The sequence below is a fragment of the Salminus brasiliensis genome, chromosome 1, assembly GCF_030463535.1.
Source record: "Salminus brasiliensis chromosome 1, fSalBra1.hap2, whole genome shotgun sequence".
In the NCBI taxonomy this organism is placed as follows: domain Eukaryota; kingdom Metazoa; phylum Chordata; class Actinopteri; order Characiformes; family Bryconidae; genus Salminus; species Salminus brasiliensis.
The window spans coordinates 68,571,331-68,595,767 of NC_132878.1; the positions used below are offsets into that span (position 1 = coordinate 68,571,331).

A 24,437-nucleotide genomic window follows, 5' to 3' on the forward strand; every position below is an offset into this window, starting at 1 on the left:
ACTCAAAAGTGGAATATCAGTATAGAACTAGTAAACAAACAGCATAGTTCACTTTTAGTGCAGTTGCAGCATAAAGTAAAGCCTGTAAACTAAATGTTTACTAGTTATTACTCTTATATCTAGAGAAAGGGTGGGCAACAGGGGCCGGAGTCCAGCACAGTTTGCTGATTTCCCTGCTTCCACAGACCTACTATACCTGGTAATTAACAGGTGAGGCGAATCCGCTGTGCTTGAGCAGGAAAAGCACACATCTGCAGGAATCCGGCCCTCCAGGAGCGGTATTGGCCATCCCTGATCTAGAGTATCTTTAAAAGTATACTTTTATAAACTACAAATTGGGCCAATTTAGTCCCAAGAAGTATTGAAATAGTGCACCCACAACTAGTACATTGATATTAGTATACTTACAACATACGTTTTACTCAGGTTTACTTAATAAAAGAGCCTTTTATGTGTAATGTTTTGTGAGGGAGTAACAATGATGGTTAGATCAGAATAGAGAGGCTGCACTGGTAAGACTTTATTCTGATGGCAAACTTTGATGGATGCTTTGTAGATACTTACCATCAGCTTATATTGAACTAAATAGCTATTAAATGTACCTTACCAAATCAAAACCTCGAAACCCTAAATGCCCTAAAGCCCTGGTGCTAATTACCAGACAGGTTAACAATGTGAACCTGTGATCTGCAGATCTGTAGCTAGTGAAAAAAGATGAGAATTTGAACCACACAGAGTAACAGAACTGGTGCCGGTGTATTAATTTACTGTCCAGCAGCTCCTTACACTCAATCACAAACAACCAACATAAGCAATTCATTAATAGTAGGAGCATTAATATCCCTTTGCTCTTTCTGTTGATACAGAGCAGTGATAGGAAGCTCTGCAACCACCTACTTCACGCTTAGCTGCCACTGGCCCTGACTGCTCAGAACACGCATCTGAAAAGTTAAAGTAACTAATTCACTTTTATAAAACATGTCGTTTGTCAAGAGTAAAAGATATGAGTTTTAATAGTCAAAAAGTAAAAATTCTTCTGGGTTAATAAACACAACTTTTAAAAGCATTAACTCTGGACCAGCGTATGATGCAGACAAACAGACAGGCAGAGGCAGAGTCTTTAATACAAAGCTTTTATTTTGAAAGCTGGTGTTTCAGTTATTTTGTCCTTCACTCCACTCTCCCACTGACAGATTAAAATAAGTTAAAATCTGAGACTTCCAACCCAGAGCAGCACAATTACGCCAGAGACTAGAAAAACAACAACAGCAAGTGTGGCCGAGATTCAAATAGATAAGAACCACCAGGAAATAAACAGAACGGGAGAAGAATGAGTGACAGGAGAGACAGGACAGCCGTTTACATTCAGCATCATCCCTCGCCCCCCTCCCCCTGAGGAGCAGATTTATTGGGATGTGCGCCGTGTGCTGCTGGATATGTGGCTTTTATTTTGTATTTCTTTGAGTTGAAAAGGGACAGTAATAAGAAAACACTTAAAACTAGTGAGAACACCAGTGTGTTACACTGAGACTGAGGACCCCCTCACTGCAAACCCCAGCTTCAATAGAGTAATGTGATGTAACCATGGCTGATCTGAGCACAGGGAGCGCAGAGAGTGACGCAGCTCCTCACTTTTACAGTATTATTATAATATATTTACACTAATTCGAGTGTTTAACATCGTTTACCATCAGACAGCTGTCAGCCCCCCACGACCACCGCCACTCTGACAGCAACAGTCTGTAATGCTGATCTGATCACATGTCCGAGTGCAGTGTGGTGCATGATGGGTGCAGTGAACCTGGCAAGGCTCAAGACGGAGCACATGAAGTTGAGGGCTGAGAGAAGGGGTGTGGATCTGCAGTGCATGTACACATCAGTGTGTGTGTGTTTGTTTTTGTGTGTGTGTGTGTGTGTTTTTGTGTGTGTGTGTGTATTATGCCGTGCCGCTGGCTGAGTAGGAGAACTGAGGGAAATGGGGTCTTCTGTCGCTATCCAGTGGCTCCATACTTTCATCTAAGGCAGAAGAGAAACACAAAAATCAGCTCTGCTTTCACCACAAGAGGGCACCAGTCACCTGCAGTAACTCCACTGCCACTGAGGGACCGGATTCTGCAGCATCCCTGCCGGACCAGTAGTCAGTACCTTGTCCAGGAGGGGTGATGGTGATGGCTTGTCCTGTGAACTCCACGTCAAAATACCGCGTGTCTGTTTCTGATGTTACCTGGGGTTTAAAGGGTGGGGCAAGCTGCAAAGAGGTAGAGAAAGAGAGAGAGAGAGAGGCAAAGAGATACATTACACTGTGAGGTGCTGTACTCTGGCTTGCTGTACTACACAGCTACTGTGAAAACACTTTCCATCTCTTAAACGTTAGCAATGTCCCGATACCAAATAATCGGGATAATAATCTAAATAATACATATCGTACAGTAGCAGACTAAGCTCAGTACTTTAATACTGAGTACTTTCATAATGGGACACTTTATTATTGAAGATACCAGTCTGAGCTGAGGACTATGATAATGAGAATTAAATAACATCGGTCTGATCAAATAATTTTAATACTGAATCAGTCTGAGCTCAGTACTTTAATAAGAAGTGTCAGCTGATACTAAGCTAATTTAAGTATTTATCTTAAGTTTTACCAGGGGTGCACAAGCATTTGTATATTGCTCTTGCCTGCAGCATCCAGTGTCTGTCTGACATATAAATATTACAGATTATTAAGTTCCTCCAACGTCTCAAACTGGATGCCTTTTATTATATGCTCAGATTATTATTCAGTAATAATAATAATAAACATAATAATCCTGCACATCTTACCTTCTTTTCATAAACGTCCTTCCACTCAATACCAGCAAAGAATTTATGCTGCATGATCTGTTTAGCATCCTCCGGCCCTCCACCTAACCTGCACACAGATCACACCTGTTTACACTCCTGTTAGAAAGCACCTGATCATCTAAAAGCTTATATCCCACCAATTAGCTAACTAGTGATTGAAACGTATACCCCACCACATAGTACTGGAACTATGAGGCTATTGTTGCTAACAAGTAATTGAAGCTTACACCCCACCAATTACCACTGGAGCTATGAGGGGGTGTTGCTTATAATAGAGGGGGTGTGGTTTAAAGTACGGACAATGCTTTAGAATGGAGGGGTGTAGTTTAGGGCAGATGAAGCGTGTTTGAAGCTGACCGCTGCTTCGGGTCTTTCTGCAGAAGTCCGGCGAGCAGAGCCTTGGCCTCTGGGCTGAGTGTTCGGGGAAAGCGGATCTCCTCCATTAGGATCAGCTCAAACAGCTTCTCATGGTCCTGACTGTAAAAAGGCAGCCGACCACACATCATCTCGTACATCACCACCCCCAGACCCCACCAGTCCACTGCTCGACCGTAATCATTATCCTCCAGAACCTGGAAGAAGAGTACAGCCAGTCACTCTCACTATGTATGGGATACAACCATATGGCCCAGAACTTTACATTCCCCTTACTGTGGCCCAGAACTTTACATCCCCCTTAATAACCTTCCAAGCCCCCTTACTTTTGTCCAGAACTTTACAAGCCCCCCTAGTGTGGCCCAGAACTTCACACACTCTCTTACTGTGGCCCAGTTCTTGTTCCATAAAGAGCCATGTTTGTAACAGACATGTGTGGGCATGAATAACCTTTAAACTGGTAAAGAACCTTTAGTGGATGTTACCTCTGGAGCCAGGTACTCTGGTGTTCCGCAGAATGTTTTCATAGTAGCTCCTTCCGTTATCCCCTCCTTACACAGTCCAAAATCTGTGATTTTAATATGACCATCTTTATCCAGCATCAGGTTTTCCAGCTGTCCAGCAAAAGCAAAAACAACATCACAAACTGTTCTCACATTTCTATGCACAGTCAGGGTAGTTGAATGAACAGCCCACAAACAGGAACATGTGAAGCACAACACCACCACTGTGGAAACATACTGGCTATTGTATTACAGAAACAGGCAGAGAGCAAAGAGGAACCAGAGATAATAAAAAACATTTTTTCTGAAAAATGAAAAATGAAATTTTTTTCAGATGTAAAGGTTGACCACAGGACATGGTCAATGACAAAAAACAGCTGATGAGTAAGTTGCTGAAAAACATGCTCTATAATGTTCATATGATCCACGCAGTCCTTCTGACAGACTGTAACACACTACAGAAAGTGTAGAGGGTGCATTATAATGCTCTATAATGTTCATATGATCCACGCAGTCCTTCTGACAGACTGTAACACACTACAGAAAGTGTAGAGGGTGCATTATAATGCTCTATAATGTTCATATGATCCACGCAGTCCTTCTGACAAACTGTAACACACTACAGAAAGTGTAGAGGGCGCATTATAATGCTCTATAATGTTCATATGATCCATGCAGTCCTTCTGACAGACTGTAACACACTACAGAAAGTGTAGAGGGTGCATTATAATGCTCTATAATTTGTTTACATGTCTCACACAGTCCTTCCTACAGACTGTAACATACTACAGAAAATTTAAACGGGTGCATTTTAATGCTCTATAATGTTCATATGATCCATGCAGTCCTTCTGACAGACTGTAACACACTACAGAAAGTGCAGAGGGCGCATTATAATGCTCTATAATGTTCACATGATCCACGCAGTCCTTCTTCACAGTGTAAAATACTACAGGACTTGTAAAAAAGCGCATTATAATACACTATAATGTTCATATTACTCACACAGTCATTCTGGCAGACTTTTACACACTACAGATAGTTTAGAGGGTGCACTGTAATGCTATATAATGTTCATATGACTCACCGGGGCATTCCGGCAGACTGTAATACACTATAGAAAGTGTAGAGGGTGCATTATAATGCTCTACATTGTTCATATCATGACTATAATGACTCACAGGGGCGTTCTGGTAGACTGTAATACACTATAGAAAGTGTAGTGGGTAGTGGCTTCTACCATAAAACAATACATCTCTGTATTGAGGAAACCGAAATAAGTCAGATTAGTCTATTAATCTAACAACACTCAACAGATCAACTGATTATCGAAATATTTATAAGCTGCAGCTTTAATGGTAACAGGTGCTCAAAAAAAGCAGTGGACACTCACCTTCAGGTCCCGATAAACTACGTTTTTCTCTGAGTGGAGGTAGTCCAGAGCCGAGACGATCTCTGCGCCATAGAAGCGCGCTCTCTCTTCAGAAAACACGCGGTCCCGTGATAAATGGAAGAAAAGCTGGAAATCCAGAGAATTCACAGGAAATTAAACTCATGTTTTCTTATATTCTTCAGGAAAATAACATTCTGTAATTCTAATCTTAGACATGTAGTCTAACATCCTATTAAAACTGGATTAGTTTACACAGAGAACATTCTGTCATAGCCCAGAAAAACTACACAGATTCAGACGCTGCAGATTCATACTGGATTAAATCCACTCCGCAATGATTTCTGCCAGACTGTAGAAATGACACACGCACGCTGCAAATTCATACTGGATTTAAACCACAGAAGTGTTTGATTCAGTGTTCATATGGCTCACCTCTCCTCCGTTAGCGTACTCCATCACAAAGCACAGGCGATCTTTGGTCTGAAAGGAGTGCTTTAGACCCTGATAAAAACAAACGCACACACACACACACACACACACACACACTGCGTTAGAAAAGCCTTCTTTACTCATTAATGTTCACAGATGAAAGGAGGGAATGTGCTTTTTCCTCATCTGTTTTTCTTTTACTGTTAGAAAAGGAGTGTATGCTGTACTGATTGTCCTTACTGTTAGGAACGGGTGTTTGGAGCTCTGTAACACTCTGTTCTCTGTAAGTGTGTGAGTTACTTCATCCTGAAAATGAACAACAACCACAACAATTACACTAATAAACACGAGTTCAGTAGTCAGAAACCTGGAAGGATCATTAGTAAGAGAACAGCTTACTTTAGCTACGATGACGTCCTTCTTAAGGATCTTCATAGCGTAGTATTTTCCGCTCGCTCTCTCCTTTACTAAGATCACCTTCCCAAACGTGCCTTTTCCCAGCAGCTTGAGGTATTCAAAGTCATGCATTGTCTATAGAACACACAGAATTGCATTATTAGCTATTGTATTATATGTTTATTATTAGGTTTATGACATGAATATATAATGTTCATTTTGTAAGTGTATTAATATGTTTAAATTGTAGGTATATTACATATAGAATATATTACGTATAATAGTATATGATTACATTTATTACAGAAATATGTTATAAAGTTCATTTCATAAGTATACTTATAAGTTCATGGTTAAAGTAAGTATACAGTGCCAAGAAAAAGTATGTGAACCCTTTGGAATTTTATGGTGTTTTCCATTAATTTGTCATAAAATGTGACCTGATCCTCATCCAAGTCAAATGAATTGACAAATATAATGTGCCTAAAATATAATATGATCTTGCAGGTCTTTATTGAACACACTCATTCAAAGTGTTCAAAGTGGTAGTGGAAAAAGTAAGTAAACCTTTGGAATTAAAAGCTGGTTGACCCCCCCCCCCCACACACACCCCACACCACACACACCCTTTGGCAGCAATAACCTCAACCAGGCGCTTCCTGTAGCTGTGGATCAGACCTGCACATGATTCAGGAGGAATTTTAGCCCATTCTTTCTGCCAGAACTGCTTTAGCTTTGTCATGCTCCTTGGATGTCTCACATGTACTTCTTTCTTTAAGTCAATCCATAGCATTTCTATAGGGTTGAGATCTGGGCTCTGACTTGGCCACTCTAAAAGATTTTGTTTTTCATGAGCCATTCTGTTGTGGACTTACTCCAGTGTTTTGGGTCATTGTCCTGTTGCATCACCCAACTTCTACAGAGTTTCAGTGGACATACAGACACTTCCACATTATTCTGAAGAATTTTTGAAAACACTTAGGAATTCAACCAACTCTTCAATGATTGTAACCAGGCCCTGATGCAGCAAATCAGCCTCAAATCATGATGTTCCCTCCACTATACTTTACAGTTGGGATGATAGAATTTCATGGTAATGTGCAGTGCCTTTTTTATGGCAGATGTAGTGCTGCATGCTCTTTCCAAATAGTTTAATCTTAGTTTCCACAAAACATTATGCCAGTACCGGCAGTGTCAGCAAAATTATTTTTAGTAAACCCTGTCCTGCCACAGATACCCTGCTTGTTCAAGGTTTTAGGGACTGTAGATTCATGGACACAGATGTTAGCCTGTACCAGTGATGCCTTCAAATCTTTAACTCACTCTAAGTCGTTTTTTTTTATCTCTGATGCTTTTGGGGTCATTTTGACTGGGTGCCCACTTCTTGGCAGAGTAGCTACAGTCCCAAATTATTTCCACTTGTAGATTGTTTGCCTCACTGCAGATTGGTGAATTTCTAAAGCCCTTAAAATCACTTTGTAACCCTTTCCAGCTTTATATAAATCAACAATTTTTGATCGTAGATCCTCTGAAAGCTCTTTTTGGAGAGGCATGGCTCACATACGCATATCCTCCTGGTGCAGAGCAAACTCAAAAAGTTGAAGTGTTTTATATCAGTTAAAGTAGCTCTAGTCCACACCTCCAAACTCAATTTCCTAAGAAGACTCTAGGTATGCTAACACCTGACTCCAATGAGCTTTTTTGAGATAATTAATTCAAGGGTTCACATACTGCATCCACTAGAACTATGAGGTTTTTATGTTTTAATACGCGTGACTTGGATGAGGATGAGATCACATTTTATGACAAATTAGAGCAGAAAACCATTAAATAAAAGGGTTCAGATACTTTGTATATATGTTTAAGTGTAAGTATAAGTTTTATATAAAGGATACAAGTACATTTCTATATATATATATTAGATGTAAGTAATATATAATATATTAATCTATTTACAGATAAAGTCTTGAATCTGAATTGGATTACTCTTACATTATGGGTATATTACTAACTGTAATGTATTACTAAAAAAATTCATATATGTACAGTTTGTATTTTATGTGTTATATTACTAATGTGTCGTGGGTGTACAGGGTGCAAATAACAATGTTAGGGGGTTCAGGTGCCATGTCCCTCCTAGCTGTGATACTCCAGTGTTAGTGTTGTGGCAGTAATTGCCCCCCCCCCCCCCCCCCCCCGACACACACACACACACCCCTACTAGTTAATGGGAACAGTCTGTACCACTCTGAGACGAGGTTTGGCCAGGCTCATCTCTGTGTCTGTATCCATGGGAACAGATGAAGCATCCATCCTCTCCTGCTCCTGCAGCCCGTCGGCCACGGCCTGAATGGCCTTTGTCCACTCCTCCCTGACCAACCAGAGACAGAACACTCAGAGCTCTTCACCTTTGAGTCAGTTTTCTGCCATCTGATGCATGAACTGAGTGTTTTCAGATGCTACCTCTTTCCCTTCAACTCTAGTATATCAGTGAGGACTCAGTCATGAACTCAGTCATGTTTAAATTCATTTTGTGGTGTTGGCTCAGCTGCTGGACTGCTTTACTGTAGCTCACACCTCTCACTTTGGAACTGCAAGGTGTTTTATTTTCATACTAAAGGATCCAAAAAGAGAAGAATGAAGGCTAACACACTTCAGCACCTGTGCTGATTCTTATTTGTCAGCTTCAGCCTCACGTGCTAGAATGTAACAGCTGCAATTTTTAAGGTGGAATAGAAAATTTGAATTGAACGGCTACCGTTTCTCTTTTTATCAAGTCGTTTGTTTAAAGTGTGCTTTTCTTGAATTTTTCACAGTATGATAACCTAGTCAATAAATATTATGCTTTGACGTAGTATCATTGAAGTGGACCATTTTGAAATATAGAACAAGTAAAAATATTATATGAACATCGTATCTCAGGTTAAGTTCAACATACAGGCACTATCCTTCAACACTGAATTGTAATAATGTCTTATAATATCTTTATTCCACTAAATATTTGTGGACAATTGCGCCCTTTTAATGAATGCATTCAGCTAGTCTAAGGTGCACCAATTGCTGACACAGGTGTGTAAATGCACACAGCGCTTGTCTAGTACCTGTAGAGAAGTACTGTCAGTAGAATAGGACTCTCTGGAGCAGATACACATGAACCTATTGGTACCATGTCTTATGTCAGGCATGAACTAGAGGGGTATTAAGCCCCCCAGCATTGAGCTGTAGAGTAGTGGAACTGTGTTTTCCGGAATGATGATGGTGCTCCATCCAATATGTTTGGGATAAGTAGGGGAGTTGGGGATGAGGTGGGGTGGTGATCATCCAACATCCTAACCTCACTAAAGCTCTTTTTGCTGAATGCAATCAAATCCACAAAGCTAGTGCAAATCCTTCGCTGACAGTAGAGACAATTACTCCAACAAAAGCAGGATCATTTTTTAATATCCTTGATATTGGAAGAAGAGCAGGTGTCCCAATACTTTTGTCCATGTAGTGTATTTAATTGTGTTTATTTATTAATGTTATTTAAGGCGGCGCATCTTATGGGATTAACAGGCGGCTGCCGGAGACAATTTGATTATATAGCAGTGAGAATTACAGTTTCATACAGTCTCCCAAAGTCATTCCAAGTTAAAACATTGAGCAGCTGTGCGGCAAGCCGCTACCTTGATGTGTATCAGTTTATGTGATCATTAGCTAACTAAGCTGAAAAAGCACACAAACTATGCATATCACTCTGATCAGAATGACCTGAGCTGTGAAAGAGCTGCTGGATGTTCTCCCAGTTTTTCCTTTAAGGCTGATAGAGCCATGTTTTCTAAGCTCTAGAGTGTCCAGAGTGAGGAAAACGCAGCTAAAACACCCTGAGAACCGCAGGTTTATAGAGTAAGTATTGATTAAAACTGACAGAAATGTTTTTATCTGTATTTTGAAAATGTCAGCATTGAGGTAACTATCAAATCAAAGACTGTAAAAGCTGTTCCCTGCAGGAACAACACCTTCACTGCAGGATGGGTTCAGGACACTCTACACACAGATGATTGGATAAGAGTGAAAGTTAGCTGTGGGGGAGAGCGGACTTACCTTTCTTCAGGAGTTTCCACATGGAACGTACGCTCGATCACTGTTGTCCACTGCAGGCAGCGGATGATGAAGGTGTTCGGTTTGGGCCTTTCCGTCTTCATCAGCTGGCATTCTGCATTCACGCAAAAACACACACACACACACACACACAAATCAATTCATATTCACTTATCTCCAGTGTTCAGCTGATTTTACAGGCTTAATCTGTATATTTAAATTTTACATGTGAGGACACTCTCTAATTATATCAGAAAAAAGCCTATAAAATGTGTTTATAGTAAAATTAGTAGTAAAGATGATTCCTTTACTTTGATGGTCACAAAAAGCAATAATGAATGGTTAAGTAGCAGGAAGTTAAGCAAATCTCAGGCTGCTGCTAGGTGGATGCTATGGAGTTTCATAGATAGCTGCTATGGTGTTGCAAGTGGCTGTTATGAGCTATTAACCAGTTGTTATGGTTTGCTAGGTGGTTGCTAGAATGTTACTAGGTGTTTTCTTTCATATCCCTTTCGGTTGTGAGGGTATTGCTAGTGTAGTGGTCTCAAGAAAATACAAGAGGGCCATTTCCCTCTTTTTCTCCACAAAAGTCAGCAATTCATTCCTACAGAAAAAAATACACAATTACTCAATTACTAAGTGCTAAGTACCTTATCAGTTTCTAAGCAATAACAGTTTAATAAGACATTCAAAGGGAATCACTTCCTTATTAACATCTTAATTAATGACCTTTAATGCAAAGTGTTACAGTAAAAACTCCAGATTGTTGGTTATGAACACAGTAAAAACTTTTTAACGTTGAGCAGAACGTTCCGTACGTGCCACTGAGAAGTTATTGAGCGGAGTCTCCAGCTGATCCACATCCTGTGGCCGTTCTTTATACCCAATAAACGTCCCATCGCTCTTCAGCAGGAAATACCTTGGCCTCCATGTCTTTATATACTCTCCTGAAACACAATCAACACATACGATTATCCAGAATCAAATTCACAATATATTCTTTATGGTTCTGGTTCTAGAATATCTGCACACTACCATTCAAACATCTGCCACCACTTGTTAAGCAGTGTGGGTTTGAATATGATAAAAGAATAAATAAATAAAATAAAAATATTTTTTTTTCTTTTTAATGAGAACTTCTTTCTGAATATTAATGCTGTTAAAGTGCCAACATTGCTCATGGAAGTTTACACGTACAGTGTTTTCTGTAGTGGTGATCAGTCTGAGAGAGCCTGAAGCTGATGTCGGCTGTTTGTTTTAAAGCTAAAGTAGTCGCTGGTGTTTTCCTGCAGTGGGGAATTACCCTCAGCTGACCTGAATGAATATGCTTTCGCGTAAATATTGCAGGGACATCTCTGAGTCAGGTCTAAAAGCCAGGCTAGAACTTTCCACAACGCTAACTTACACTAACTCAGCTAACACGTAAACTAACAATTACTACATAGTTTAACCCCTTCATGTCCAAGAAGTAAATTTAGTAGGATTTTGGAAAAAGCTTCAGAAGCTTCTGATGGTAGGAAAATGGTGAAATGTAGTACAGTTGGACTTTAGGTGAACTTGTGTGATCATTTTATTTGATTACATGTCATTTTTATACTTTCATTCATAATGAAATGTGTAACATTATTAAGCAGAAGTTCCCCTGTGGCCTGGAGTAAATAAAATGATACAAGATAAAACTCTGAAATTTGCACAATCGTCACTAGGATCACTAAAATGACCAAAACCATGGCCAAATCACAAAACTTTCCAAAATCACTTATCAACAAAATAACCAAAAGACCAAATCACAGAAATGAAAAACCTCCTCATCATCAAATCAAATCCCCAAGTTCCTAAATGGAAAAGATCACTAAAACAACAAAAATCACCATAACAACAATGACACCAATACTATTAAATTACAAAAATAACTGATAAATGAGTTATTTGACTGATTTAAAAACTGAAACAAGGTTTAGACTGGACTAAAGAGCATTCAACAGTTCAGCCAGACCTTAACAAAGCTTTAACAACAAAACAAACAAACAGCTTCTGACTGTCTGATCTCTGAGCCACCTCTCAGTGGGTTAAGTGTAAACAAACGCGCCCTTATTTTGTGTGTGATGATCTGAAGCGAGGCACTGGCGGCTGCAGGGTTTGGCTTTCAGGGTTTTTCTGCTCGTACAGATTCCGGTAATCCACCTGTTAATTCTTCAAAACAGGAAGTTACACATAAGATAGCAAACACACACACACACACACACATACACACAAACACACATTGCTGACTCATTCCAGCCCCATACACTCATACACACACTTAGCTGTAGCCTAGAAGCGACAGATCAGCTCATTCGCTCTGACTCACCACGACTTCTTAACATCCTTAATCTTCAATTAACAGCTAATTAAAGACCAGTACAATCATTCACCCACACCTTACACACCAGTTAAACAACACATAGTTAAACACCCAGCCCCCTCTTCCTGAACTCAGGCCTTCTTTAAGAGCAGAGACATTAAGACATTAAAAACATTACAGAATGACTTTCATTAAGACATCATTAACTAGCTATTATTATCTATGAACAGCTGGTAATGGATTTGTTTAAGTGGTTGCTGATGTGTTCATATTCACAACTGATGTACTAAATCATTTGCAACACAGCCTTTCATGATATAATTACTTTGTAGTGTCTATCCACTGATTATTATACTGTCACCAAAAATGAACACAGATATGTAAATATGATGTATATTAGTAATATAATATAAAGAACAGCTGCCGGATTCAAATTATGAAAAAGTAAAAAATAATAATAATACAAATTGAGAAACAAGGTTTTGGAACTATAGCAGTAATATTTATACAGATGTACATATACAGTCTTATGGAACAGTTTGGGCACCCCTGGTCAAATTCTATATATAGTTGTGTATATGTGTGAATAAGTCACATCCTCTACAGAGACACACTTCTGCACAACTTAAAGCATAATTCCTGTTTATTTACCTAACAGAACTGAACAACCTCTAACGTGGCTTATGCAAAACTAATGGCCCATTAAATATGTTACATTTTCATGTTTAATAAAATATTTGTAATTGTGCGTAGAAAAATGCTATATTTAAGTCTGTTTCCTGTGGACTTTTACTCAGCTACATCTACAACATCAACTACATGTTATTTGATGAAGGGTGCCCAAACTTTTGCATAAGTCTATTTTTACTATACACAAATGAGAGAGTACTGTAAAGATTTCCAGTGAAGATGTCAGTGTTCCAGAGTGGAGGTTTACGCTTCTTTAACCCTTATTTCAGCGATCAGTTTTCCAGCTTTAGAACTTGCCAATGTTTCCCACGAACTCCGACTCAGACCTGCTGAACAGTGACCATTCACAGACTAACGCCCTCAACTGAGGATCATATTTGTTTACTTGTTTGTTTATAGTAACTTCATCCACCTTGAAAACATGGTTTGTAAATTGACTATGTAGGACTAGAAGAGACTTACAGTAGAACTGTTAAGAACCTTCTAGGAGCATGTAGGTGTTTTTCATGACTTTATATAGAACCATTAAATAGAACATTCATCCTGGGTGATCCAATCATAAGTGGCCAGCATAAAGTACCGGTGTCAACGGGTACAATGCGTCTCATAGACGCACTACAATCCCACCACTCAAACCACATTCGGAGGTGGTCAGAGACGCATATGACCACCTTATTCCTGTAGTGTGAATGGCAAAACGTCCCGATGCCACGTCCACCACGCCACTGCCCCTCAGGACAATACATAATGGCGAGACCACACCAACCACCATCCATACGAGTTAGCTGAGCACGCTACAATAACAAACTGACGAATGGATAATGGTTATATTTGTGGCTGGTATTATTATATTATTATACTGGTATATTAATGTGTGCCATGCCCCTCCTACAGCAGAATTGATTTCAACGCATTTCAAATCCCAGGTGTGAACGGCTATATGCGTTTTGGTAATCATTTGTGATTGGATCACCTGAGACACATGTTAATGCCAGGTGTGAACAGGGCCTTAGTTAAATATCCACACAGTTTACACATGAAAGCGGCCCAATATGGGATAAAAACAACATATGGGGATAAAAATCAGAACACTCACAGTGTGTAAGAGTGGTACTACATTTCTGATGTCCAAACCATGAGTACCATTATAATCCTCAATACCAAATAATATCAAAATTAAACACTGTGTGAACACTGAACACTAAATTCACTCACTTTGTATCAGTAAAACCTCTTCCAGCCTTTTTTTAAATACTGAACTGCAGAATAATAGCAGTGTGGGAAAAACAACGTTTCTGTACTCTATGCAGATCTACTGTGAAGCTCCTCTCTAACCTCATGTTTACAATCTGAATTTGTGCTCCTCGCGTCTCACTCTAAACTGCTGTGCAGTCTGAGCACTGATTAGACCGAAGCATCAAAACTAGCCTCAATGCTTCCTTTCAAAGAGCAACACTGCAATAAACAAGGCTGTTTTTTACATAGAGCTTTTAGATGTAAGGGCTGCTTCTGTAACTAAAACAGAATTTCCCACTGAATTCAGTGTGATGATGCACTCGTGTCTGTATTAGAACATACTGCATATATTTCTGCCATTTTGCTCTTTTCATTTAGAACTAGTGACTGCTTTTCTGCGTTTCTTTATTTCTTTTTTTATTTCAAACTATAAAACAGGAGTTTATTTACCAGCAGGTCTGAAATGTACTTCATCAGACCATCTGTGCCAATATCCTCCTTGATTTAAATGCACATAAACTACAAATCAGCAGCAGAGAATGTCTGTAAAGTCAACCTCAAGACCTTTTCTGTGCAAACATCTGGAATCCAAAAAAAAATCAGTGTAAAAGTTTGGGTATAAGTTGAACTCAGGGGTGAAAAACAGGCTCTAGGTTGTCCTGCATGCCCTCGCAGCCACACAAAAAAATAACCCTCCAAATCCCTTGTGGGCAAAACAAGCCTGCCGCCACACTAAGCGGGCCAAATCCAGCCTGGGCAGTGCTCTTTCTCATCTGGGCTCGCAGCGCTGTCCGTCTGCATAACTGAACTGAGATGACCCCGGCAGCAGCAGTACACAGCGGTGCACTGTCCTGAGGCCCATCTCTAAAAACTCGCCGCGTCGAGCGTGCACCAAGGCGTCCCATAGGGCTCCATTCTCGACCCACTCGCGTTTCCCGGCGGTCGCACCCTCGGCCCTTCTCCTGCCTGCTGAAGTTCTGCGGTTTGACAGCATAGACGTGTGCTCAACCTTTCCTATCTTCAAAAGCTCAAACATGGAGATGACCACCAGCTAGCTAGCACACTGCGGGACACTTTCCGTGTCAGGAAACGATTAATCGTGCTTCACCTCACATCCTCAGCTTCCGATTCCACATTTACAGGGTATGAAGCAGCTTTAATGAATCAGGGAGACGAAACGCATAAAAATGACCAATAAAATCAAACAGCAAACAGAGGCTGGGCCCAGCGCTTAGTGCCCTGAAGAACAGCTGCTCTGTCGTCAAAGAAGGCACGATTGGGCACTTTTCTCCACCAATACAAAGCCGATATCACCTACATTACAAAATCCAGCTTCAGCTGATATTTATCCAGTATTTCTGCTTTTAAAAATCTGAGTGTTTACTTTTAACTGCTCAAACCCCCCTTCATTCATACATTCACATTTATTTCAATTACATCCTATTTTATCAAAAGTTTCATCAAATGTTATTATGTTTTTATTTCATTTACCCACTTTAATGTTTTTGCTGTTTACTGTGTACTTATTTATGTAATGCGCTCTGAATTTGTTGGCTGAGCTTAGAGTCTCCTGTCTGGGAGAGTGTGTGATCACATTAGAGCGCTGTTTAGATCAGTAAGAGCTCATTACTGTTCTTTTTAATCAGAGTAATGATACAGTACAAACCGATGTGTGAAGTGTAGTACTGCCCATGCATTTTAATGTCCACAGCTGCAGTTAAGCGCACACAAACAAACACACACAGTAAACATTGCTGAAATTTCTGCAGTTTTTTTATTTGTGTATCAAATTTTTCCCTTTTTTTGGTATTGTTAATTAACCCTCCCATTCGTATCTCCCCCTAGCACTAGCAATGCTCACATATATATACTGTACAGTATGTTTATAACTCGTACCTCGCTTGTGAAGCCATCCCTCCTTCACAATCACAACTTCACCCATGGCAGCCTGGTGGACGGCCTGTCTCCAAGACCTTTACTCAGACCAGGGGAGGGGTCAGATCAGCAGCAGCTTTCAGTCTGATCATCCAGCAGGACGCCAAGCCTACAGAGAAACAGACAAAGCCATTAAAGCAGAGATACTTTCCAGCGATAACAGCTTCAAAAACTTTTAGCAGGAAGCTCTCTCTGAAGATCGCGCACCATCTGCAGCAACAGGGGTAAGGGGATCAGGGGAACTCAGGGCTGAACTTCCTTACTGTTTCTAACTCTGTCCGATCGCAGAACTTTATCCCCTTGCAACCAGGTAGGGTACAATAAAGGTTGTGGGATAAATAAGGGTTGAATGAACACCATAGCAACCACAGTGAAAAGCATAGCAACCACCTGCCAACCATAAGATGTGGTATACCAGCTAGTTATCAGCACTCCTAGATACCTACAGCAAAATCCTAGATACCAACTGGAATCTCATTGGATATTCTTAGCAACAGCATAGCAGCCTCTTGGAACAGTATAGCACCCGCCTGGGATACCACAGCAACTACACAGAAGCAGAATAAAAAATGCAAGGAAAAGCATAGCAACCACAAAACAACCCTGTAGAACCCAGCTGGAATATCATAGCACCTGCTTGGCAACAGCATAGCAATCAGAATAGCAACCACCTAGCAACCCCATAGCAGCCATTCATCCACACCCAAGTAACCACTTGAGAACGTCTGAAAAAACACTCTGCTTTTTCTTCAGGACAAAATCTGAATCCCTGTTAATAACGTCTGTCTAATCAGTGAGTGAGTCTGTAATGATTTAGTGAGTGAGTCAGTGAGTATGTCAGTGAGTGAGTCTGTAATGATTTAGTGAGTGAGTCAGTGAGTATGTCAGTGAGTGAGTCTGTAATGATTTAGTGAGTGAGTCAGTGAGTATGTCAGAATCAGAATCAGAATCAGAATCTCTTTATTTCACCAAGTATGTTACACATACAAGGAATTTGTCTTGGTGAGAGCAACACGTATGACAAGTAACAAAAAAACACAGAACACAGTCTTAAACTAAAGGAAAAAGACACTAAACAATAAATAGGGTAGGGGATCAATTAAAAAGTAAAAAGTACTAAAGGTAATAAAGAGCTGAAAATATATTTACAGAAAAGAACATCTGTACAGGTGTGCAAATAGTCATAGTGTCAGTGAGTGCGTCTGTAATGATTTAGTGAGTGAGTCAGTGAGTATGCCAGTGAGTGAGTCAGTAATGATTTAGTATGTCAGTAAGTATGTTAATGAGTGAGTCAGTAATGATTTAGTATGTCAGTAAGTATGTTAGTGAGTGAGTCAGTAATGATTTAGTATGTCAGTAAGTATGTTAGTGAGTGAGTCAGTAATGATTTAGTATGTCAGTAAGTATGTTAGTGAGTGAGTCAGTAATGATTTAGTATGTCAGTATGTTAGTGAGTGAGTCAGTAATGATTTAGTATGTCAGTAAGTATGTTAGTGAGTGAGTCAGTAATGATTTAGTATGTCAGTAAGTATGTTAGTGAGTGAGTCAGTAATGATTTAGTATGTCAGTAAGTCTGTTAGTGAGTGAGTCAGTAGTGAGTATGTCAGTGAGTCTGTTAGTGAGTGAGTCAGTAGTGAGTATGTCAGTGAGTCAGTAGTGAGTATGTCAGTGAGTCGGTAATGATTCAGTAAATGAGTCAGTGAGTATGTCAGTGAGTGAGTGAGTAATGATTCAGTAAGTTAGTCAGTGAGTGAGCGAGTATGTCAGTGAGTGAGGGAGTAAGAGTGTGAGTCAGTGACTGAGCTAGTGATTCAGTGAGTTCAGTGAGCTAAGTGAATCAGTGGGTCATTGAGTGAATGAATGATTTAGTGAGTGAGTTAGTCATTTTGTATGTCAGTGATTCAGTGAATAAGTGAGTGACTGAGTTAGTGAGTGAGTGAGTCAGTGGGTCAGTGAGTGAGTGACCAGTGATTCAAAAGTAAACAACAGAAACACACACACATAGATTCACTCAAACTGACTCTCTGACACACACACTCACACACACACTGCACTCGATAAGAAGAAACAAGATGTACTGATCAGAAACATACACACACAGTCTCCTGTCTCTCTCTCTGTGTGTGTGTGTCTATGTGCGCTGCAGACTGTCTCTGGGCCGCCCTGCCCAAAGCCGCCACGCTGCGGGAGGAAAAACACACACACTCTGGGCGAGCAGCCAGGCCTGAACTCACTGCAGCACTCAGCGTAAACCCAATAACCTCAGAGAGAGAGAGAGAGAGAGAGAGAGAGAGAGAGAGAGAGAGAGAGAGAAACAGAGAGGGGGGAACATAGGCACAGAACAAGAAGGAGAGAGAGAGAGACTGAGAGAGACAAACAGAAAGTGCTCAAGAAAAAGAGAAAGAGATAAAGGAAAAGAGAGAGAGAGAGGCAGACATAGAAACCGAGTGAGAGAAAGAAATGAGAGAAAGAGAGAGACAGAGAAAGGGAGAGAGAGAGAGATGGAGAAAAAAAAGTGAGTGAGAAAGAAAGACATAGTGTGAAGACTAGAGAGAGAAAGCAAGAAAGAGAGAGAGAGAGAGAGAGAGAGAGAGAAACATTTCTATTTGAAACTCCATCTCATACCAACCAACTGGCTATCAAAAATAACCAAAACCCACTTGATCATGAAATGACCCGGAAAGCATGGGCAGACGCTTCCATCCAAACACCTGAAAACTAAGAAAGCTTGTGAGATGCTGAAGACCAGTTCTGCTGACCTGCATAGAACCCTACTGAAACTGTTAGCACACTGTTAACATACCAATCTGGCTCTTCAAGCTGGCTGCTTTCCTGAATCCTGGAACAGGTGGCTTATCTCCCTAATCTACAAGAGTGGACAAAAACTGGACCCCAACAACTACTGTGTCTGTGAGCAGTAACCTGGGGAAGGTTTTGTGCTGTGTTATTAATGGCCGAATGCACGTCTGACCTTCTGAACGCAGTGTCTCGTACGAGGTGTGAGAACATATTGATAAACCAAAGGATCACAATATTAATTCTCAATATCACAGTTTTGATTTTAATGAATAGTTTAGATGGAAAGACTGGTGTCAGACAGCGGTTCATTTTGTGTTGTGTTTAAACCATGACCACTAGAAAGCAGTGTTGTACATCTTCATATCTTTAGATTCCACTGTTCTGATTGGATAAACAGTCATCATTTCCTTTACTCAGATTTTATACATATGATTGTGTGTGTTTTATACTGTCAGTTTTCCTAAAATGTCTCAATGTGTAGAAATACAGTACCGCTACGGCTTCCTCTTTCTGTTCCGATGAGATGACAAAAACTTTGAGTATCAGCCGATACCTGATTCCGATTCAAAACCGTTGTTGATATTAATAAACCATATATCCATACACCTGTGGAAGAGCCTTAAAGCATCAGGACTAACTTAAACATTAAACTTAAACAAAGAGGAGCTAGCAGCTCCCTTCTCGGTTCTCCTGATTTAAAAGATCAGCTGTGACAGTGCCATTATTACCCCTTCCCCTCCCTCTTGCCTGTCCTCCAATCAGTTCAGCTCTGGTCTCTCTCTGTCGCTGAAAAACAGCACAAACAGCAAAACTGTGGCTTTTAAAAATGGCGACGGGGGATTGAAATCTGGAATCTACTGATCATGTGATCTGTGATTTTGGACACTCCTGGGACTAACACAGTGTTTGGCCTTGTCTGCTTGCATGTGTGAGACATCCCCTGCTCGCTCCTCGTCCCTGTGCTGATCTTAAGTAAACAGAGCAGGCTGCTGAAGGTAGCTGTTTTCTGTGATATGTATATCATGTCTGTAGGTTACTCTGATTCTGAAGCCTAGAATACCAGCGATGCGGGAAACGGGTTCAGTGAATGGATCAGTCTGTGGATCGACCTAATTATCCAGTACCCGATTCAGCGAATTATGTTAGTATGGGGACCAATATTTGATCCTAGTGTTGGGTCGTAGCAGCCCTAGGGTCTTGAGGAAGAGTCAGATCAGACTGTTTTTAATCAGATTCTGAAATGCTGGTGTAGGGGGTGGAGTATATGCCATCATCAGGTCCACATATTTGAATAATAAATGCAGAACAAAACTCAGCAACCAAATAACAGAATACTTCACTCAAGGGCGAGAGGGTAAGACAGGACTGCAGCTTGAGTGCAACCCTGTTCAATATTTATATAAACGAGTTAGCGCTGCTACTAGAACAATCTACAGCTCCTTGACTCAACCTAAATTCCTGCTTTAGGCAGATGACAGTTAGAACTGCTCCCTAACGGCCAATCTGGACAAAAACAAAAGCCAGGTCCCAGAAAAACAGCCGCCTTTCACTCTAGGAAACCACCCTAGAGCACTCGTCACATTATGATTACCTAGGACTGAAAATCAATGCCACAAAATCCATTCATCCTCTTATTTGCTTCTTCCTGCTCAGGGCCACAGTTATTGGAGCCCACCCAGAATAATTGGGCTCAGGCTGGAAAAGCCTCTCAACAGGGGGCCAATCTATTGCAGAACAACTCATCTACAACACATCAACTCATATAACACAACAACTCATATAACACAACAACTCATATAACACATCAACTCATAAAACACATCAACTCATATAACAAACCTCATATAACACATCAACTCATATAACAAACCTCATATAACACATCAACTCATATAACACATCAACTCATATAACAAACCTCATATAACACATCAACTCATATAACAAACCTCATATAACACATCAACTCATATAACACAACAACTCATATAACACAACAACTCATATAACACATCAACTCATATAACACATCAACTCATATAACACAACAACAAATAATATAACACAACTCATATAAAGCAGCTCATATGTAACAACTCATATGTAACAACTCATATAAAGCAACTCATATAAAGCAACTCATATAAAGCAACTCATAACACAACTCATATAACACAACTCATATGTAACAACTCATATAACAACTTAAACAACACAACTCATATATAGCAACACATATAACTCAAACAACAACTCATAAACAACACAACTCACATACATCTCATTTAACGCAACTCATAACACAAGAACTCATATAACGCAACTCATATAACAACTCTCATGTAACTCACTCATATATAACTCATTTTAAAATATATATATATATATATATATATATACATACATACATATCTATATATAAACATATATTATTCACTCATTTATAAGACAACTAATATATAACTCCCATATAACCCATATATACATAACATCTAGAATCAGGCAGATGATGCCGCACCAACAATAAGTACATAAAGGCGTATCACAGGGCTGTTTACTGGGCCAAATATAAAACTCATTTCCAGACACATTTCCTGAATTCTAATTACTCTGGGCAAGACGGAGCAGTCCTGAATTACCACTTTTAGAGTTGTTTGTTTTTACGTTTGGTTTCTAAGCAACTGCCATCCCCCTCGGTTGTGAACGGACCACCTTGAGCGAACTGAGGATGGAGAGTCAGCCTCCGCTTCACTCCTCCTCAGCATAAGCACAGAGTTCCATTTGCAGCGACACTGCTTTGATCCGCTGGGTTTAGAGCTCTGCACTCAGCCTGCGCCTTTATTACAGGACAGGACAGGACCTCACACTACAATCAACACAATTCTCCACTAAACCTCCTGAATTGCAGGGATTTCCTTCTAAGACAGACAAACGGTGAAGAGTTCAAAATGCGGGTTCCTTCACCACAGCTTCAGAAATGCCTGTTTATAAGGATTATGACTGACCCCATCTCAAAACACTCTTCAAAGCCAAATGCAGACCAATAATATCTGATAAGAGCATATTAGCACTACACTGCACTGCTCTCAGTACACAGACCATCATAAACAATCTCTCGGCAGATCTGTACCTGCAAGCATGTAATAACTGACTAATGGAAAACGCAAGCGTGAGTGTTTAATTCAGACGATGCATTAAAAAGCTGTAGGTGGGAGTTTATCAGGCCGTCAGTGCTTAATGTGTGCACGCTGCATAAATCATAAACACAGTGTGATCAGTTTGTGGAGGTTTGTGCTTCCCACCTTATCTCCTACCTCTCGAAAACAGTCAGACGAGTCTGTATCACTTTGAACAATCTGTCTCTCGTTTGATTCAACTGATTGAGCACTCTGTTTATGGTCAGATGAGGCTCTGAACAGTACCTGGTTGTGTACTAATTAGCATACACAGCAGTGTCCCATTGCAGACAACAAACAGCCACAGTCATTCACTTACAGAGAGCAAACTTAACCTCCACAAACTACAGATGCATTACTACGATTATTCAGCACTATTCTTCCATCAATGTTCTGGGTCTATTATGAATTACTTAGCATCTGCTATGAAATAATTCTAAATATGAATTATGCATTATTTATTCATTTCTTTATTTATTATGCATTATAAAGAAACTAACGTTGACCTAATATGAACTAATATGATTATGAACGAATATGAATTATTCTGTATCCACTATGAATGATTCAGTATCCACTTTTCACAAATAATTTTGTTTCCTTTATTAATACTACTATACATTATCTACTGTGAAATAATTAGTCATTTTTATGAATACCTCAGTATCCAATATAAATTAGTCGGTATGTATTATTAATGAATCAGTATCTCATTTTAATTATTCAGTAACCAGTACTCCTTATTCAGTATCTACTATGAATTATTCAGTACCTACTATTAATGAATCAGTGTCCCATTTAAATTATTCAGTATGTACTATGAATTATTCAATATTTACTGTGACTTATTCATTGTCTACTTTGAATTATTCAGTACCCACTATGAATGATTCAGTATCTGCTATGAATTATTCTGTAATCAGTATGAATTATTCAGTATCTACTATAAATTATGCAGTAACCAGTATGAATATTCAGTATTTACTATGAATTATTCAGTAACCCGTATGAATTGTTTAGTAACCCGTATGAATTGTTCAGCACCTACTATGAATTATTCTGTAATCAGTATGAATTATTCAGTATCTACTATAAATTATTCAGTAACCAGTATGAATTATTCAGTATCTACTATAAATTATGCGGTAACCAGTATGAATTATTTAGTATTTACTATGAATTATTCAGTAACCCGTATGAATTGTTCAGTAACCAGTATGAATTGTTCAGCACCTACTATAAATTATGTGGTAACTAGTACGAATTATTCAGTATCTACTATGAATTATTCAGTATCCAGTATGAATTATTCAGTATCCAGTATGAATTATTCAGTATCTACTATGAATTATTCAGTATCCAGTATGAATTATTCAGTATCTAGTATGAATTATTCAGTATCCAGTATGAATTATTCAGTATCTACTATGAATTATTCAGTATCCAGTATGAATTATTCAGTATCCAGTATGAATTATTCAGTATCTACTATGAATTATTCAGTATCCAGTATGAATTATTCAGTATCCAGTATGAATTATTCTGTAACCAGTATGAATTATTCAGTATCTACTATGAATTATTCAGTATCCAGTATGAATTATTCAGTATCCGCTTGTGTGTAGCTAAATCACACGATAAAGCATAGCCCACACTTTTACTTTCTGTATTATATGAATTCAAACGCTTCCTTTCAGAAACAGGCTTGGCTCTGCTGGTGCTGAGGACCCTGTCCACACCTTCTCCGAACTCCTGTCCAGCAGGGTAGGACACACTCAGCTAGCTGGGCAGTTTTTCCACAACAACACTGGATCTGACCACAGCTGTGTCCACTGTGGTCAGAGGCAGACACGACAGTAAGGCTGCTCTACACACAGTCAGCCTCTTGCCTCTCTTCAGCTGCTGGGTTTATCGCTGTTTATCGGCCAGGAGCTCGAATCAGAGCCCGCACACCACGAAGTGAGTCAAAACAGCAAGCTCGCTAAGAACATCTACACTAGCGCACACACACACACACACACACACACACACACGCATGGCATACCCAGCGCTGCTTCACACTCGGCACATTTCGGAGCTGGCTGGATGTTCTCGCGCTGTAAAGTCCATCAGTTCCCTCCTCGTGAAGCCTCGGTCCCCCCCTTTGCGATGTTCTCCATAGAACCTGGAGGCGATCTCAAAACAGCGCCGTGTTCTTTTACCTCCACCCTGCCCTCGCCCTGCTGCAGCCAATCAGC

The 24,437-nt window shown here is 39.9% G+C and overlaps 1 protein-coding gene across 3 annotated transcripts; it reads right to left on the reverse strand.

Annotated features, from left to right (window-relative positions):
* Positions 1 to 1,117: 1,117 nt before the first annotated feature.
* On the reverse strand, positions 1,118 to 24,437 carry LOC140562393 (RAC-alpha serine/threonine-protein kinase-like). Of its 3 annotated transcripts, XM_072688011.1 has the most exons (14): positions 24,245 to 24,432; positions 16,187 to 16,334; positions 10,839 to 10,967; positions 10,024 to 10,135; positions 8,185 to 8,311; positions 5,944 to 6,075; positions 5,785 to 5,850; positions 5,548 to 5,616; positions 5,116 to 5,241; positions 3,705 to 3,833; positions 3,202 to 3,416; positions 2,824 to 2,911; positions 2,146 to 2,248; positions 1,118 to 2,016 (listed from the first exon to the last, which is right to left on the reverse strand). In XM_072688011.1, the coding sequence occupies exons 2-14, from the start codon at positions 16,230 to 16,232 to the stop codon at positions 1,937 to 1,939; spliced, it is 1,422 nt and encodes a 473-aa protein (XP_072544112.1). In that variant the 5' UTR covers positions 16,233 to 16,334; positions 24,245 to 24,432; the 3' UTR covers positions 1,118 to 1,936. The 3 variants fall into 3 exon arrangements, 2 of the variants coding, with proteins under 2 accessions (XP_072544112.1, XP_072544122.1); XR_011980140.1 differs by lacking the exon at positions 1,118 to 2,016 and having other exon boundaries at positions 2,160 to 2,248; positions 2,824 to 2,906; positions 24,245 to 24,437; XM_072688021.1 differs by lacking the exons at positions 16,187 to 16,334; positions 24,245 to 24,432 and having other exon boundaries at positions 10,024 to 10,624; positions 10,839 to 10,925.

Bases quoted from the DNA above. Each gene is read 5' to 3' on its own strand.
- LOC140562393 (XM_072688011.1), bottom strand. From the start codon at position 16,232: ATGGGTGAAGTTGTGATTGTGAAGGAGGGATGGCTTCACAAGCGAG. The intron at 10,968-16,186 runs GTACGAGTTATA...ATTGTGTTTCAG, and splicing joins GGGATGGCTTCACAAGCGAG to GAGAGTATATAAAGACATGG. The intron at 2,017-2,145 runs GTACTGACTACT...CTTCTGCCTTAG, and splicing joins CATCACCCCTCCTGGACAAG to ATGAAAGTATGGAGCCACTG.